This window comes from Platichthys flesus, chromosome 2 (assembly GCF_949316205.1).
Source record: "Platichthys flesus chromosome 2, fPlaFle2.1, whole genome shotgun sequence".
NCBI lineage: Eukaryota > Metazoa > Chordata > Actinopteri > Pleuronectiformes > Pleuronectidae > Platichthys > Platichthys flesus.
The window spans coordinates 10,145,811-10,166,173 of NC_084946.1; the positions used below are offsets into that span (position 1 = coordinate 10,145,811).

The following is a 20,363-nucleotide window of genomic DNA, read 5'->3' on the forward strand; positions in this document are numbered from 1 at the left end:
AACAAACCCTGCTCACAGGAGGCATTTGTTATTCAGTTTATCTCTGAAATAGGATTTTTTGACGATAACATTTTTATACTTTATCGTTATTCTTTCTATCTGACTATCTATCTTTTGCGGAGTTGTCATATTTTATTTATGATTTTCAAAAGACTTACTCACCCTGTCATTCACCTCAACTGTATATCAACAAGTAAGCAGCCACACAAATACAAAACTGCAGCCTGTGATTCAAATGACTGGCGACAAAGGTTAATGTGAATCTAAACTGTACATTTATTAGTTGTATTTTCAATATTGTCTTCTCTCTTGTTCTATTTCCCTCAGCTGGAACACCAGGACATTTTTTGTTGCTTCGTTGTTTTGGCTTGTGCCGTCAACAGCAAATCTAAACTATAACTAGCAGGAATCAGTTGTCAGGGCTCGTGCATCAAGTGCAATGAAGTATACCTTGTCCACACCATTGCTGCTGCAGGGCTGCTACTGCCACTCTCTTCATACATCTACTTTGCATTGGATAATGTCAATCAATAAAAAGCACAATACTGCTCCTGACCTAATGTTTAATTAATTAACTGCCACAACAATAATTTTAATCTACACAGGTCTCTGAATAAATGACTTATCCCAGATAAAAACATTTGCCAGGTTTATAAGTGGTCTGCTTTAAAATACGTCAACAAATTGGCTTAGTCCACAAAATGATCGGCCTAGTGGATGACGAGAAGCCTGAATTATTGTTTCCCGCTGCCCCCGGTGCGATCCATCATCAGGTGGCGGCTGTGCCAACCTAGGATATAACTCCCAGGTGCAGAAGCCTTTAAAAGAGCAGGTTCAGCCTGAAGGTTGTTTTTTTTTGTCTCATCGCACCACTGTAACATATGATCCGGAACAAACACATTGTTAGCAAAAAAAGGGTTGAAATGATGTGGCTGCAGCTGTATATCTGGGGCATGTGAAGATAAGATGGTGACACAGATGTGTCCCCTAAGACTGAATCCAACATGATGAGATAGACCCAGCATGAAAGACAATCTATCGCAACAATGATCATGCTGCATGCCAACAAATATTAGTGATATATGTGGCTTGTTTTATCGAGCCACATATATATAAATAAGTAGGGGTATTATAATTAAGCTATTATGTGTGGGCTAATGTGTGAGAACATTCCCAGAAAAAGGGGAAAATATACTTCCGGCCATCTCAATTAAGGGTTTCATATTTAATAACACAGGTAAAGCTCATTGTAATTAGGAAGATATTCTGAGAACTGAATTACTCACGTGGTTACAACCTAAACCTTGTCTCTTATTGCATGTAAGTCTACTTAAAGTGAGATTTACAGAATGCAATGAGAAAAGTAATAGCATAAAGACAGAGTTGGAATTATTTTGTATGTATTCAGACGTGGCAGCTCGAATATCGGGCAGAAACATATTTTAATTGACTTTCTGCTTTTGTTTTGCTTGTTGAAAGTAGGAAGTGCGACACTGAGTAGGAGCTTGTCAGTGAACCACACGACAGGCTCACATTTCTTTGACATTTTCAGAATAGTAACTATTTCAGTCCTGCTTGTTGCACTGGACAAACTAAATCTTAAAAGGAAATATTTATGGTGTTTTCCTTTCCTCTAGTGTCGTATAGGTGTCTTTGAAAGGTCTGCAAAGTGTGAAAACCCAGAGGCTGTGAGAAAGGGAGCTCCGGTCCCCTCAGAAAACACAGCTCCTGAACACATTGAAAGGCTTGTTAAAAAGGGCAATCTACATTAAGTCTACATTTTATGATTGTAGGTATATTGAGATTAAATATTTTTAGCAATAAAGTATTAAAAGGATGATGAACCTGGCAGAAGTCATGTGTGTCCATGTGTTAATAATACTATAGATATAAGCTCCACAGCTACAACTAATGAAATTGACAATGGCTGTCAGATTTACAGTGTGTGAATGATCAAGAATTGATTTGTTATATACTTATCTCTCTTTAGTAGTTGACCTCAAAAGCTGATATACATAATCCATCAAAAACACAACCAGCTCAGTAGAAGCTTGACAATTCTACTAATGTTTGCATGTTCCCCACTGAAAAAAAAACAACACAAACCTTTCGTCATCAAACCTAAAAACTAGCTGGTTTCTACTTTTGAGGTGACATGAGTCAAATTCATCCAAAACAGGCTTCCCCCGACCATGACAGCTTTCCAATGTCTGGCGGAGGACTGAGAAGCGACTGGAAGTAAATTACACTTTTCAGCATCCAGATTTTAATCTATCCTGTTTCACTCAAGCCTGTAATCATTTTACTGACAAAGCAGCCAGCCACAAAGCCAAGGACCTCCAGTACGCCTGCCAAATTGTGTGAGAGGAGGAAAAAAAAAAATCTGGTTCTGCTCTTCAAAGGAGAGAAACAGTGAAGTAATTAAAACGGATGCCAGTGTCCTTCAAACGTTACCTTCTGGAAAATTGTTCTAATGGAATCTCATGAGGAGGGACCACCTTCATCTTGTAGTAGTTTATTCTCAGTGTAAAGCATCTCTGGACTAAGCTTGATAACAGCTAAATAAAAATAATGATGCATTGTATCCATAATGCATGATGTACAGCAGAAGTGGATGGAGCAGCAAAGTTGTCTCTGCAATGCCAATTTATACAGTAGATGAATTATGTTGCCTTGGCACTGACTGTATAGAACTACAGCATATCTGCACGCAAACTGATTTGCTAAAAAGTTTTCTATTTGGCACTTATGACCCTGGTCATTCTGATACAGTTGGCACCAGTGGGCCACTCGGGACGTGTATCATTCACATTTTGGCTGACACTGTGACAAGTTTGACTTTTACAGCCTAACAAATATTTGTACCTCATATTTGGTTGGCTGGACTGGGAGCAGAGTGCAGAGTGCAGAGTGCAGAGTGAAGAGTCGGTGAAATTAAATACAATACAAGTACCATTAGAGTAAAAAGCACAGAATACACAGAAAACTGTGTTTTTTTTTTTCACTGACGGAAAAAAAACGAGCAAGGAGAACTAGGATCATCTTGTCTTGAGAACCAAAGAAACCCCTTAAATTGCACACAGTGCGATTTAAGGGGTCCATGTGGCTATTTCACATCTATGTGGCTATTTCCATGTGGCTAGTCCATGTGGCTATTTCTTAACTTTCGTGCTGAATCGTTCTGAGGTTGCGATACTTGATAATGATAATGTGGATCTATTACTAATATTCTGCCTCTGCAATTATTCATTCATTCTCTTAACCTTTTTTGTTGTAGTAGTACGACTTTATTCACATAAAATTACACCTTCCCCTATATTTACACATTTTTTTATGGGAATATGATGACTTTATTCTTTTAATATTAAGACCGCATTCTTGAAATCAATTTTCATCCCTTTAAGAGTCTCTAATATGCTGTCTTACTATAGAGGTCAAAACGTAAAATATAATATATAATCAGAATTAAAATTGATATAATTTGATATAAACAAGGACGTTTTAATAGACCACTTCAAAACAAACAGGGAAGGGTTTGATTTTGTGAATACGGCCGTCCTTCACAGGGAGAACAAGGACCCTCACACATCACAGGGCACACTTCACCTGCACAAGGTTTCATGCATCAAGTACCAAACACTGTACAGAAAGCTGTGCTGGCGGGGGGGGGGGGGGGGGGGGGGGGCTGATTCCATGAGCAGGTAGGTGTGTCACAGAGGAGGAGAGTCAGGATGCCCAGTGGGCAGGTACGGTACGGCTGTATCTTGACAATTTACAGTACGCGCTCTTAGATGAGGCAGAAAGGGACCAAGGTTGTTGAGAGAGAGGAGCACCAGAGGAATATTTACACATCAAGTAGAAGTTGGCATAAAGAGTTTCGTGTATAGTCTCACAAAAAGAGTTCAAGGGATAGGAGAAGGAAAAAAATATATAAAAAAGATGGAAAAACACAGTTTGGTCCACCAATTATCGATGTCAGGGTTCTAACGCAGCATGGTAAGGCATGTAGCGTGGCCTCACTGCGCAAACAAATCAGACTGTAAATATTCGTAATAGATGCCACTGCTCAAAGATCCTCTCCTCCAGGTGTTGGATTTACCACTAACACAAGCTGCCGGCTGCAGCTTAATGAGGCCGGATGCGTCTCAGTGACAATACAACTCAAGCAATCTCAAATAATGAGGATTTAGTCAGAAGGAACGAAAAAGCTTCCACAACAGATGAGATGTTCATGTCACAGAACTGCGACCTAAGCCACAGAACTGTTGTTGTTATACTGTCACTACTGGACACAGAATCATCTGTTGTCTTTTTACGCCTGGAGATAAAATAATAATGCTCATCACTAAGATAACTGTAATTACTTGTTGAGCAGATCAGCAATTTGTAGGTAACATGACTCTGACCACGAGAGGTCTCAATAACCAAAGAACAAGTTAGATGAAGCTGGATGGGATCATGGGGGTGGGTTTTTTCACCTCCACTGTCGGTAGCCTGACACTAGTCAGGCACAAATCATGTTCACAGATGAGGTATTAATGTTGAATAAACTTGAAAAATTATAAATAAAAAGTATGGAAGGAAAAAAACTGCTGACTATCCTACTGGCTAGCAGAGTGTTTTAACTGCATCCTACGTCGTTTGCTCGAAGGGGATTACAACAGAGACGGACCAAGCCGCTGGTAAAGCAGACGTGTAACACAGGTATAGTCATTTTTTGACATTTTAATAAAGAATTGTTACAAATAATGTCATTATATGAATATTATCTTATTTTTGTGTAACAAAACCTTATTGATAAATATCATATTGACTTCTCTTATAACATTTTAAAAATGTGGTATTTGATGGGAACCAGAGACCACATCATCCCGTCCCTCAAAACCTTCACCCCATTCAACAAAGACTAAAGTTTAAACTTCTCATCATCACATGCAAAACCCTCCACAAGCTCGCCCCCTCTTAGCTCTCTGACCTCCTGCACCGACACAATCGCACCCGCAACCTCAGATCCACCAACACCAACCTCCTCATCCCTGTTACCCTGTCCGAGCACCGAGCTTGGGGGGCCAGGTCCTTCTTCATCGCTGCCCCATCCCACTGGAACTATCTCCCCCAACACCTCAGACATTCTCCCTCACTCACCTCCTTCACAAATGGGCTCAAAACTCACCTTTTTAAATCTGCTTTTAGTCTGTGATTTATGTATGTAACATAATTGTTTTTATGTAAAATAACTGTCTTTTAATTGCTATAATGTTACCTAGGTGGTATTGTTTGTACTCTCACGGTTTCTACCATGTTAAGTGCCTTTGAGTACCTTTTAAAAGCGCTATACAAATAAAATCATTATTATTATTATTAACTGATCATAGATTGTTTACAGCATACTGACAGCGTTTGAAGCCATTTCTCCACCTTTTTGTGGCATGTGTTCTGTGTATTGCACTTATTTACAGGAGCAAGGTATAAAATCTTCAGGCTCGGATTAGAGAAGCAGTAACTCCGGCAAGACTGCAAACACTGCAGCTATGCCCTTTAATTCATCATTTCTAAAACACTTTCACAGAGTCACATCATCAAGGTGTTTGGATTATTGACATTGATATGCCACTGTTTGCATGGGGAAATGAGTTGAGAGAAACCATGGCCCCCTCGTTTATCCACCCGCATGTTCGCAGCACCGCTGGGGTAATCCCTCATGTGCACTTTCTGCTCATCTCCTCCCTCCAAGTCCCCCGACCTTCTTCGGCAGTGAGAGGGTTTCGTTTGTCTCAACCAGCCATAAATCATCGGCGTGCAGTGGAAATAAACGGGAGATGATCTGTCCTCCCTCAACAATTCCCACACGAGTGCACCTGAGCAAGGCAATGAATGAAAAGCTGCACTGATGGCGTTTTAATAGAGGCCGCCTTCAATTTCATATGTGTGTGAGTGTGTGTGTATGGGGGTTTGACCTTTCTATGTCCATCGGGCTTGGAAATCTAGACCCAGTAGTTGTTCTGTGTGCGATCACTGTGAAGAGTGTCCGTTTATACACACACCACTCCTCCTGATACCCAGGACTCTTTGATTGGATTACAGCTCCCTGCAGAGACAGCTTTCCAAAATGTACTTATATGTATATGTGTGACGACAGCCGGCGCCTAACCTTGAAACAAAGTCAAAGTCCCACAAGGATCCGCTGTGCACACTCACACTGTCCACAGTGCGGATACAGTCATGCTATGTTATACTTTATGGCTCCCGTCTGGCACACTAATACAATGCAGCACCTTCCACTGGGATTCTAATTACTGACGCACCAGTTGGATGAAAACTCAAGTTGTTTTAATATCATGAAAGACCCTGCAATTACAGCCCTGTGTCTTTCTTGCTAGTTATAAAGTTGAGGATGATGATCATTCATCAACGATTCCACTGAGATGAGGCCACGTTGGAATTAAGAGATCTGACAGAAAAAGTGTTTTTTCTCAGTTTCTTTAAAATGCAGTTTCAAGTGAAGTGGAGTGCTGAGGAAGGATTGTTATAGAAAATTAGGAAAAGGGTAAGAGCGATGAAAAATCTAAGCTGGAAATGTAGGTCAATGATTTTACCTGGACCCGAGCAAAAGGACGCAATAACAGCCAGGATACAGATGTAACTGAGGTAGGGCATCCAGGACACGCTCTCCTGAGAGAAGAGAGACACAGAGGGTCGCACGTCAGCATATATTTTACGTTGCTTCTATTCAAAGTCCATATCCTCAGAAAAACAGGATAATAACAAATAATTTAGTAAATTGTCACTTCTGCTCCCTTCATCTCTGTCAGACAGTTTCTTTTGTACGTTTCTCATTTTGTTATCGTGATGATCTGCTCTGTTACATGTGACATCTATTGCACTTCTGTCCTTCACGAGAGAGGGAACCTTGGTGGTTTTTCCTCACTTGAGGGTTAAGGGAAAAGGATTTCGCGCCTTGTTAAGCTGTATGAGGCCAATCATGATATATGAATATGGGATCAGGAGGTAGAGAGGGTTGTCCACTAACCAGATGATCCGTGGTTCGATCCCAAGCCCCCCCCCCACCCCCGTCTACATGCTGAAGTGTTAGGGCAAGATACCAAGCCATTAATTGCCTTTGATGGCTTTCACCAGTGTATGATACTGTGCGATAGAAACAAAGTGCTGTGTATAGAAGCGTTATATGAATGTGTGCATCAATGGGTGACTTGAACTGTTAAAAGCTCCAAATGGTCACTAAGATTATGTTTTGAAGAGGTCATGTATATTTTCAACATTGACACAGAGTAGCAGTCCTGACAGGGATTTGTTCACATTCAAATTGGGCCTCATTGCTGAGCAACTATGCAATACATCCCTGAAGTGTGTCTTGATTGAGCTCAGTGCCGAACACTACGAGCCGCTTACCTGGAAATTGAGGAACACTGTGAGGAGACTGAAGAACACGGCCATGGCCGAGAACCCAAAAATGAGGAGTCGCTTCCTGCCGATTCGCTCTATTACCAAACCCTGGAGGCGGGACAAAAACAAAAAAGAAATTTAATATCAGACGCATTCCCAGGGTTGTCTATGCCACTGTTGTGTGATCACAGAGCTATCTTAAGATATTGCTACTTGGCACTGCACTCGGGATGACAGTGTGAGGGCAGATGGTCGGCTGGTCCGTCAACTTTTGTCGAGACTAAGTTTAAACATTATGGTCCCCAGGGGATGAAACTTGCTGACTTTGGAGATCAAATGACTTGTCCTCATTTATTCAGTGTCCCTACGCTGGCAACAGACCCAACAGTCATAACTGCCCAACAGTTTGAGGGGTTTGTATGGAATTTGGTGAGTTTCATGGTGTCCAGAAAACTTTGATCCATTATCAGGTCAAAGTTTCAATTAGGGTTTATAACTAAATACCTGCCGAACTACGACAATCATATTTACCTGGCTATTGATTTGAAATTATCGCCAATTACATCTGCCAAGGAAGTTATGTTTTGTCTGTATTTTTTCAGGATATCGAAAAACTGCTCAAAGGAGTATCATGCATGAAAGTTGGAAGAAGTAGCTATGGTATTTTTACATAGCTATGGTAGAGTGATCTTTGTCCTTTTCACTAATTCATGGATCCAGATCACAAAAAATCATCTGCATATTTTGGGGACTAATATCTCTGAGTTTGTGAAATCTGGCCCAACATGATTTAATTTCAGCTGATTGGTTGGAGAGGGTTTCGGACCCAGGAAATACCCATTAACTTTCGGAGCAAATGCAATTAAGGGGGCGGATCTAGGAATATTTCTTGAACATATGGAGATGGGGTGTTAGCCTTGGCAGAGGTATGCTCTATCAAATCTCAGCATTTCTAATTGTTCTAACAAAGAAGACGAAACATATCCCTCTCTGATCTATATCCAGCATCTATTTGGGAGGTTGTGCAGCTCCTTAGCTCTCTAAGACATACTGTGTGTGATATACAGTTGCAATCAGAATGCCAGACATACCGCTGGTCCATACGTCCAAACAGTTCCAGTTTGGTTTCATCAGTCCATAGAACTGTCACCCAAAACTCTGTAGGCTTATCCAAATTCCTCCTGGCGTATTCTAGTCGACTTTTGATGTTGCTTGTGGTCAAGAGCTGAGTGCGTCTTGGAGCCGGCCATTAACTCCTTTATTATTCAGTGCACGTCTTATAGCTGCCACTGCAGCACTTGTACCAGCCTTCATCAGGTCATCCTGTAGGTGTCTTGCAATCACACAGGGATTTATCTGAGTTGTTCTGACTAAGTTGCTGAGGGTCCTTGATGAAATGCTGGGCTTTCTTCAACGGCCAGGCATGTTTGAAGCTGCTCCATCAGTTGTAAACTTCCTTATAATGTTCCCAATTGTGTCTCTTGGAACATCATTTTTTGGGGAATTCTTCTTCTACCCAAGGCCTTTCAGGTGTGATGAAGTAATCTCCTCTCTCAGCTTTTCTGTAAGCTCCTTTGTCTTTCCCATGATTGCAACTCACCTTGAATACCTTCATGGGTGGGGTTTATATATAGAGTTCCCAAAGGCTTAATAATGTTTCAACTCAACTTTAGGACAAAAAAAACTGTCAGACAGCTTTAAAAACAACAATATTATATAGGGATTGAATAATTGTGACATGGCTATCTTGACAAAATATACTGCTACACACAAATACTACATCATGCATTTTCCGTGTTGATTTTCTTTATCACTCATAAAGAAGGTATTCGAAGCAGAATCTTGATCAAAGAACAAGATTGTGTCAAATTAATTGATAAATCCTTAAAATCTTTGGGGGGTTGAATATTTCTGATTGCAACTGTATAGCAGCATTACTCATAATCCAGAAAACATAAATTTGAATGCAAAGGTTTGCTGAAGGCAGAGGCAGCTTATCATATAACACCCTTCAAGGAACCAATAAATTCTACTGAAACAAATTTGGTGGTGAAGAAGACCCTATATATAATGCATTATATGGTACACACGGCGAAATACACATTAAGATTGACTCATACATAATAATACCGATCAGCTCATCCATAATTCCACAGTCCCTTCTTGCCCAACATGGGGGCATGACATGGAGACTTGACTCATTCACAGCCACCGTGGAGCACCGTGGAGCACCGTACAGAGCCCCTAGCAAAGCTCCAGCCTCAGCTGCAGGTCTGCTTCCTCCATGGCCTCGGGGCATTAAGTATTCATAGCCTCAACTCACCAAACCAGTGGGATTTCACAGGGTTGTGGAAAAGGTCACTGGTGTTTTTACAGAACGTGTACCCCGACAGTGGGGCTGCCGAGTAGAGCCAGGTTGGGAAACCACACATAGGGGGCTTTTAATATGTGGGTATGTGGGGTGCAGGGGAGACGCTGGACAACCTAATCAAGTGGAAACAAGATCACAACTTCTGCTGTTCCAAACCCTCCCACACCAACACACACACACACACACACACACAAATTCATGCCATCCACACTAGCAAAGCTGCAGCTCATTAAAGTCTGTAAACGCATAAGAGGCTGACTATTTACGAGCCTCTGTGTGTGTGTTAGTGTGAAACTGTGTGAGTGCGTACGACCCTATAACTTAAAGAGCAGGGACAGAGCTGAAGTGTCAGTTGATTGCAGGACCGTTGTGCTTTTACCAGTCACAAAAACTGGAACACATAAAAGTGTGTTATTGTGTGTGTCCTTGCTTCTGTTGAGCTTGTGTTCACTCATCTGTGTACATGGAGTCTATGGACAACCTTATAGGCCTTTTTCACACACACACATACACACAACGTTTCTGTGTAGTCTATTGCACATGTTAATAGGACTAACAGTGACAAAGTCTGATGGTGGTCTAACTAAAAAGAATGTGTCTATTTTGTGCTCAGGAATAACACTGAACCACAAATGACCACTCTCTCTCAATGTCAAAATACAAAATCCAATATCCCACTTGTTGGCAGACCTGAAGGAGGTCAGACATGGCGACTGCAGCCCCTCGCAGTGGGCAGGACTTAAGTGTCTGGTCATTATTCATCACATCAAGAAACAGATGAGCCATTGAAGATGAGTCGCCCAACCTTAAGGCTCAACTGGCCCTTCACCATCCCTGGTTAAACCCTTGAGAGAGGACGTGAATCAGGAATCACATTGACATAATGGTGCTGTGTTTATTTGTCACACCAATGACAATTAACAAACAAAGACGTACATATAACATCTGTTCAATGGGGTCCAGAGTATATCTGGAGTTTTCCTTTAACATATAAAGAATACAGCAGGACTCAAACGCATTTTCAACAACAAGAAAACCTCCGGAGCGTTCAGGCGAGGGCTGGCGCAGAGATATTTATATTCTTACGTTTATTAGTTTAGCTCATGGTGAATCGTTCAGATAATCTCATATGGGTTCATTTGGACACTGTCCAGAGTTCTTACCAGGGGGCTGACAGGAGAAACTCAGGAGAATATCATCAGCTCTATAGAGCTCTATATCATCCAGCTCATGCCTGCAGCAGAGGTCTACTATAGCCCAGATCTACTTATTAATGATTGCCTTTGTGTCTTTTATGCCCTCTGTCTGTATATATGTCTTCCTTTATTTTAATCTCCTCTGTGAGGGGATTTGTGATGTCTCTAGTGGAAAGATATGCTATTTAAACAAGGTACTTAATGGAGAACCAATTCTCTTCAATCTGTCAGTATAGCTGAATACATCAGAGATTGTCTTCCTGCCTTTGGAGGAGTAGTTATTTGCGGAGAATTGTACAGCCTGTAAAGACAACGTCCACAGGCCTAAAAATGACTTAAGCTTGAAAATTCATCACAGTTAACACAAAGCAATCATTTACAAAAGAGTATTTATCGATAAAATATGATTGAAAACAAATTTAAAGAGTGAGGCAAATATGAATGTATTTTTAAAATATTCTCTACATATCTTAATTACTACAAGGCTTTTTGTGTTTAGCTCTTCTGCCTGAGGGCTACAGAGTGTGAAGACACAGCTGGATATGTGTGATTTAATGGGTGGTGGCACACACACCATGGTTTCTCGTATGTTAGCCCGGCGTGTAGTGACAAGTACGCTGCAGTGAAAAGGCGATGGCCCAGCGGGACATAAGGAAAGGGGGCATCAGATCAACAGATAGCGTTTCTGCTTCAAGAAAAACTCAAAAAATGTTTTGAGTGTTATTTTTCCTCCATAACTTATTACACAAAGAGGTAATATTAGCTGTGTTAGAATCATCTGAATATTTACTGAATAAATAAAGTATAAATTATATAAACTGATCTCAGTAGTGTTGAATGAATGAGTCACTGATGAATAATGATGCATTCAGAGTTAATGAGATGAAAAATTCTCCCACAGCATGAATGCATACAAAGCTAATGGAGAGATTGTGACAGATGAGCTTTAAAATCGATGTGTCTAAACTATCACACACCATACACACACACGCACTCACACACACACACACACACACACACACACACACACACACACACACGCATGCACGCACGCACGCACACACACACACACACGCACACACACACACATGCACACACACACAGCGCGCATGCACAAGCAAATGGCCCTAACCCTTCTATATATAAATATATATATATATCATACGACCGTGTTCCAGTCACAGTTCTCCGCATTGCAACAGAAACACAGCAGTTCACTCAACAGGCTGGACTGACTCATCCAGCCATCCCATATATTTTCTACACACCTGCTTATTTTTTGCTGCGTCGCAATAGGTCTAACTCCAGCGTGCATTGTCGCAGCGCTAGGGACAGGAAGCTGTTGCGTCACAGGAGGTCAAACTAATTTAGATTTTTTTGTTTATCTAACCTTCATGTATTCAGAGTGAGCCAAAGCAACTGGATACAAGGTGCATGCTCTGGTTGCCTCCTACAGCCAAAACAAATGAAGATTGCGTAAACTGCAAAATCCAAAGGAGTTTGATTACAGTGTGTGTGCGTGTGAACACGAGGAGCCACACAGTGAACACACACAAACTAACTGGGTCATGTGGGAACCCAGGTGGCGATGAAATTTATCACATTTATGTTTTTTATTTATATGCGTGCATGTGTGTGTGTGTGTATGTGTGTATGTGTGTGTGTTTGTGTGTGATCAGATCAAAAGAAGATATATCTCAAGATAAGAGATTGTTATTATTACAATTAAAGCTTATATTGATAAGAATTTTATATCCAATGATGTCAGTGATCTCATGAGGATGTCATAGTCCATCATGTATGGTTCCAATGAAAAATGTTCAAGGTAAATACAGATACATCTATATTCTGTGGGTCTATAGCCATTACCTTAAGTTATGCATATCAAAAAGTATTTGTGATCATATGGTAGGAATTGTGTTATGATTTTACTTTTAAGTTAAAAGCTGACATCATCTCATCTCATCATCTCATTTTCATCCGCTTATCCGGGGTCGGGTCGCGGGGGGAGCAGCTCAAGCAGGGGGCCCCAGACTTCCCTTTCCCGGGCCACATTGACCAACTCTGACGGGGGGATCCCGAGGCGTTCCCAGGCCAGTGTTGAGATATAATCTCTCCACCTAGTCCTGGGTCTTCCCCGAGGTCTCCTCCCCACTGGACGTGCCTGAAACACCTCCCAAGGAAGGCGCCCAGTGGGCATCCTTACCAGATGCCCGAACCACCTCAGCTGACTCCTTTCTAAGTAAAGGAGCAGCGGCTCTAATCCGAGTTACAGATGGCTGAGCTTCTCACCCTATCCCTAAGGGAGACGCCAGCCACCCTTCTGAGAAAACTCATCTCGGCCGCTTGTACCCGTGATCTCGTACTTTCGGTCATCACCCAGCCCTCATGAACATAGGTGAGGATAGGAACGAAGATCGACTGGTAGATCGAGAGCTTTGCCTTGCGGCTCAGCTCTCTTTTCGTTACAACGGTGCGGTAAAGCGAACGCAATACCGCCCCCCGCTGCTCCGATTCTCCGGCCAATCTCACGCTCCATAGTACCCTCACTCGCGAACAAGACCCCAAGGTACTTGAACTCCTTCACTTGGGCTAAGGACTCATTTCGTACCCGGAGTAAGCAATCCATCGGTTTCCTGCTAAGAGTCATGGCCTCAGATTTAGCGGTGCTGATCCTCATCCCAGCCGCTTCACACTCGGCCGCCAGCCGATCCAGTGAGTGCTGAAGGTCACAAGCCGATGAGCCAATGAGGACCACGTCATCTGCAAAAAGCAGTGACGAGATCCTCAGACCACCGAACTGCAACCCCTCCCCACCACGACTACGCCTCGATATCCTGTCCATGTATATCACAAACAGGATTGGTGACAAGGCGCAGCCCTGGCGGAGACCAGCATCCACTGAGAACGAAACTAACTGGCTGCCGAGGACGCGAACACAGCTCTCGCTTTGGGAGTATAGGGATTGGATGGCCCTGAGGATAGACCCCCTTACCCCATACTCCCGCAGCACCTCCCACAGTTTCTCCCGGGGGACCCGGTCATACGCCTTCTCCAGATCCACAAAACACATGTAGACCGGATGGGCATACTCCCAGGCCCCCTCCAGGATCCTTGCGAGAGTGAAGAGCTGGTCCGTAGTTCCACGTCCGGGGCGAAAACCGCATTGTTCCTCTTCAATCTGAGGTTCGACGATCGGCCGAACTCTCCTTTCCAGCACCTTGGAGTAGACTTTACCAGGGAGGCTGAGAAGTGTGATGCCCCGGTAATTGGCACACACTCTCTGGTCCCCCTTTTTGAACAGGGGAACCACCACCCCGGTTTGCCACTCCTTTGGCACTGTACCCGACTCCCACGCGATGTTGAATAGGCGTGTCAACCATGACAGCCCCTCAACACCCAGAGCCTTTAGCATTTCTGGCCGGATCTCATCAATCCCTGGGGCCTTGCCACTGCGGAGATGTTTGACCACCTCAGTGACCTCCACCAGGGAAATTGACGATGAAACACCATCAACCTCAAGCTCTGCCTCCAACATAGAGGGCGTGTTATTCGGATTCAGGAGTTCCTCAAAGTGTTCCTTCCAACGTCCGATAACCTCCTCAGTTGAGGTCAACAGAGTCCCATCCTTACTGTACACAGCTTGGATGGTTCCCCGTTTCCCCCTCCTGAGGTGCCGGATAGTCTTCCAGAAACACTTTGGTGCCGACCGAAAGTCCTTCTCCATGGCCTCTCCGAACTTCTCCCACACCCGCTGCTTAGCCTCCGACACGGCAGCAGCTGCAGCCCTTTGGGCCTGTCGGTACCCTGCAACCGAGTCAGGAGTCCTCCAGGATATCATATCCCGGAAGGCCTCCTTCTTCAATCGGACGGCTTCCCTGACCACCGGTGTCCACCACGGTGTCCGAGGGTTACCACCCCTTGAGGAGCCTAAGACCCTGAGGCCACAGCTAGCCGCCGCAGCTTCAGCAATGGAGGCTTTGAACACCGCCCACTCCGGCTCAATGCCCCCAACCTCCACAGGAATGCCAGAAAAACTCCGCCGGAGGTGTGAGTTGAAGATACATAGGACGGGGGCCTCCTCCAGGCGTTCCCAGTTCACCCGCACTACCCGTTTGGGCTTACCAGGTCTATCCGGAAATTTCCCCCACTCCCTGATCCAACTCACAACCAGATGGTGGTCGGTTGACAGTTCCGCCCCTCTCTTTACCCGAGTGTCCAAAACATGCGGCCTCAGATCAGATGACACGATCACAAAATCGATCATTGATCTTCGGCCTAGGGTACCAGGTACACTTATGAGCACCCTTATGTTCGAACATGGTGTTTGTTATGGATAATCCATGGCTAGCACAGAAGTCCAATAACAAACGACCGCTCGGGTTCAGATCAGGGAGGCCGTTCCTCCCCACCAAGCCTCTCCAGGTGTCTCCATCGTTGCCCACGTGGGCGTTGAAGTCACCCAGCAGAAGTACGGAGTCCCCTACTGGAGCCCCATACAGGACGTACGGTACCAGAGCTGAGACTGTGCGTGGAGGTAAGCCCCACCAGATCTAACTGATAGCGCTCCACCTCCCTCACAAGCTCCGGTTCCTTTCCCCACAGCGAGGTGACGTTCCACGTCCCCAGAGCCAGCTTCTGCCGCCCGGGTCTGGTCCGTCGAGACCCCTGACCTTCGCTGCCACCCATGTGGCTGCGCACCCGACCCCAACGGGTCTTCCCACAGGTGGTGGGCCCATGAGATGAAGAGAGGGGGGGTGCCACGTAGTTTGTTCGGGCTATGCCCGACCGGGCTCCGTGGCAAACCCGGCCACCAGACGCTCGCCATCGAGCCCTCCGTCTGGGCCTAGCTCCAGACGGGGGCCCCGGGCTTCCTCCGGGCTGGGTCCCATCTCCTCTTGTGTCGATATTCATTGAGGGTTTTTGAACTATTCTTAGTCTGGCCCCTCACCTGAGACCACTCTGCCATGAGAGACCCTACCAGGAGCACAAGGCTCCAGACAACACAGCCCTCAGGTTCACAGGGACACGCAAACCTCTCCACTACGATAAGGTGAAGGTTCAAGGAGAGGAGCTGACATCATATAGTTTAGTAATGTATTTATGTCAACAGTAACAGAAACAACAATCTACAGCTTCTTTGGAATAACCAATTATTCATTATGATATGGTATTATTTATGTACTACTATGAATACAATCTACATATACAAAGTTTGTCAGACTAAAACTAAATGAAATATATACAGCCCATGTGCAGGGCATGCATGGCCTCTTTGGTGGTTTTCATTAGGTGGTGTATTATCTAATTTCGCCTAGAAAGAAAAAAGGCTGTAGCAAGAAGAAAGACTGTGTGTCTGTTTGTGTGTGTGTGTTTTTACAGTACTATAATTTCAGTGGACAGAAAGCATGGCCACCCTCACTTTTCTCTCTATAGACACATGACTGACAGTGCGAGGGGATTTCTTTTAAACATGTAATTGTGATTATGAAACTGAAATTCTCGGGAAAATGGTTCAAGATGTCGCTCAATATTATTCAACTTGGTAAAATGTACAAAGTAATAACTAACATGTGAAGCTATTGAGTAATATTTATGTAGTGATGACGGCTGCTTATCAATAATTAGAATTGATCTGTGAAGGAAAGGAAATCAAAAAAAGAAATGGTCTTCTATATTAATGTTATTTATATGAAAGGAGCAGGCAATATAAGCTGTTTCTTCTTCCTGCTCTTTTTGTTCAAGAAATGTGTTTGTGTATTTTTTGTCAATTTGTGAGTAGATTATTTTAATTTACCTGCTATTGTCTGCCTCATAAATACAAGAGGGGATTTCATCATTGAAACTCAAACATCGAGCTCTATAAGTGTGTGATGTGTGGTCGTTTGGTACGGGTGAACATGATTAAATACACAGGGTGTAGTGACCACCAGCTGGTCTCGGATGGAAACTGTGGAGATACACAGAAAATGTTGTGGGTCTGACCTCTACTGGGATCAGTCTTTATCCTGCAGTTTCCCTTCCACCTCTCCTCCTGTTCAGGCCTCTATGGTATGGAGCGCACAGGGTTTTAAGGGAATTGTTTTATCATAGAAATGTGCAGTTACAAGTAATGATGTCCTTGCACCAGAGGTGTAAAACCACCACAAGCAAAGATAAAAGGGCATTAATAGGCCGGTGAAAACAGAGGGTGTTGAATTAGCTTGGGACAGGGAAAATGTCCAGTTGCTCTGATCCATGGACGACCTCTTGCCTGTGTGTGCAGGTCAATGCCCTTACATGATCTAATTAAAACAAAAGTTTCCCCCATCGTGCTGCAAAGACCTGTTGAGGACATTTTCTTTGCACTGTGGCCGTGTTGCATCATTCTGATATTCTGTTTAATGTCTCTTTCTGTGATCATGCTGCACGGTGACAGCTCTGGATGGCTTTATTAATAAATGTTGGATAAAAGATGTTAAAAGAACACTTTCATCCATTTCATCCATTCATCCCAGAGGACTGGTGAGACAGGTTGGAAACCCTGCTCTATACCAAGCGAGCACTGAATGTGACCACTGTGAAACACCATGATGTTCAAGAGCAATGGGTGAGTGGGAGATGATGTCAGCTACACTGACAACAAATTAACACAAGAAACATCTATCCAAACATCTGCCTGTTTATCCAGAAATCTGAATGTTTAGGGGGCTGAGACTGCTCACACAAGCACATTAACGAAGAACACAAAAGCCACAACACAAAAGCAAAAGTAACACCACAACTGCAAAAGCCTCAATTTAACTGCAAAATCAACAAAACTGAAACACAATCACAACACAGGTGAGCCACAAAGGATGTTGACAATGAAAGGACCTCTCTCACCCCAGCAGAGTGAACTATTGTTTGTGAAAACCTGCTCAAGCCAACCACCACTTACAGATGCTTGGACCAGCCGCAGGAAGAACGGACCTGTACCGTAACACCTCATATGGAAAAGAAGCCATTTTTATGCTGCGACTGGCTTAACCAGGTTTTTACAAACAAAAGCTCATTTTTTCCGTATCTGTTGTGTGGCTTTTGTAATTGTGTTGCGAGATTGTGTGAGAAGTCTCCCTAGCAGGTGTAACGCATGTCTCAAGAACCGACCATCTCATCAGCTTCTCGCTTAGGACGTAAATTGTTCAGGGCCCAAGGAAGTGCAGTGTGATTTGGACATTTGATTCGTTTGAAGGTCGATCAGCACTCTGTGGCAGCATTGGCAGAGACATAAGTGACATTGCAATGACAACCGATCCTCCAGTCGGGGGTTCTTTGTACTAAGTTAAGCTTCACTAAATTAATGAACAGCTCCTTTGTGCAACAGCCGGGGTTCAGCTCCAGGGTTCTGTGAACAGATTTAGCGCAAACACTGCCCTGGTAATTATGATCAGTTATATGTTCACTTCCACTGTTAAATGACACAAATAATAATTACACAACAGGTCGCAAGAAATGAAATAATATTTGAACGGACTACCATCCTATCATCTAAAAATGGCATTCTCATTTTCACTCAACAATTGTTAAGTGACAGCTGCCTTCTTCTCTCTTGTCTGCAATCAAGGAACAAACCTTAATTTCCCTGAAGAAGGACATGAGGAGAGGTGGTGTCTTCTGGGTGCACACGGAGCCAGAGAACTCCCAAAACTAATTAGCACCAAACTGCAGAGAGCAGAAAGACAACTCCTCTTTTATGGCAGAATTTTGCGGATGTTTACAGGAATGAGAAGATTTTACTTCATACTGAGCTTTCTGCAGAAGTTTTTTCCTCCACCTTCTTGATCTGGAACATGTGAAATCTCTGAATGACATGTCAGAATATATTCCATGCATGATGGCAGCACTGCGAGGCCATTGTTATAAGTGTTAGAGCCGAATACAACATGCAGTTCTTCTCTTTGACATTAGGAAGCACGTATGACAGGATTTAGGGATTAGAGTCACCGTTCAGATGCTTGCTAATTAAATTGAAAAAGCGAAAGAAAAGGCAGTTTAAAGCCGCACACAGACGCTCATTTGAATATCATAAATATTTCAAGCTTCTGAAAAGACAAATCAAATTAATCGTTGTCATCAGATGTCAAAGCATCCCCGATTGTGAACATGAGGCTCATACAAATGTTATCTGCTCAGTGTTGAAATATTATCAAGTGTCAAAAAAATAAGATGAGAAATTATATCTTGTGTTTGTAAAATAAAGATGCAGAAAAATGTATAAGATACATTTGGATCTTACATACATCTAATGCGGCAAAAATTCACAGTCCAGCACCAGTAACTTGTTAGATTGATTAACAGTTTCAGTACAACAATTGATGGATCCGTGACTTCAATTCTGATCATCTCTGTCTATCATCCAGCCAAACAGCCCGTGGCTCCTTGTTATCAGTAGCACGAGACGGATGGTGTGAATTGGCTGTGGCTCATGGGGAGATGCTGTTGTGCTGGAGGGAAAACTGGGAATCAGAAGGATTCATGTTGGCGTTTGAAGTGAGTCACCTGACAGCTACGTCCATCAGTCCGCTCTTCATCTGGCTGCAGATCAAAGTCCTAATCCCAATCTCCCAAATTTGTTTTTTGATGTTCTCGCCAAACCTTTTTCATGGATTATGTTCCATTCTTTTGCAAGTTTTTCGGTAAAATTTTTCATTTTATTTTTCTACATTCTGCCGGTGTGTTGACTGAGACAGGAACACTGGTTCACCTGTGTTAATATGGCATGAGGGACACAGAGTCTAAAACAGGTGACCAGAAGTTCTTAAACTAAAGGACACAACAATTTCAAAAAAGCATTGGCCGAGGGTCACTTCACAGGACCAACTGTTCAGGATACTCTATCGTTTCTGTGATCATGGCAAGTATCACAATTATCTGATAACACGGCCCAAATGTTATAATTTCAAGCTGGTGCAAAAATAATTGCAGGATCTAAGACAGCAGCATTGAGGACTGACAATGCTGCAAAAACACTGGATAATATCTCAGTCAGTGAGTCTGACAAATATAAGAAACTTCAGGCTGGCACTACAATATAGTTTTACCTAAAATAATAGTACTAAAAGACATGTTCATGTGTTTGTGCAGACTTACAAGGGAATAAGGGATTTAATATCAAGTTGACTATGGTTACAGGAAGCTGCAGCTGTGTCTCACTAAAAAAAAAAAAAAAAAAACGTTAGAATGTTTGCTTGACACAAAGTGACACATTCACAGTGTTAACACCTTTTCAGATAGAAAGTGGTTTGTGCCATGCTGCCTCCTGGAATCAGAGCTAAACAAGCAGAGATTTCGTTTTTTTGGTTTAAACATTGTCCACAACTACACAAAAGCAATCTGTTCAAACACACCTGACAATGTGTCATGTAAACTCA

General features: G+C 43.1%; 1 protein-coding gene across 3 annotated transcripts in view; it reads right to left on the minus strand.

The window, feature by feature from the left end:
- Nucleotides 1–20,363, minus strand: part of slc2a9l2 (solute carrier family 2 member 9, like 2) — a 118,976-nt gene that overhangs the window by 42,537 nt on the left and 56,076 nt on the right. For all 3 annotated transcript variants that reach the window (XM_062397500.1, XM_062397486.1, XM_062397492.1), the window contains 2 exons: nucleotides 7,411–7,512; nucleotides 6,597–6,672 (listed from right to left, as the gene is read on the minus strand). In XM_062397500.1, the coding sequence (XP_062253484.1) occupies nucleotides 6,597–6,672; nucleotides 7,411–7,512 (178 nt within the window). The remainder of the gene's footprint in view (nucleotides 1–6,596; nucleotides 6,673–7,410; nucleotides 7,513–20,363) is intronic.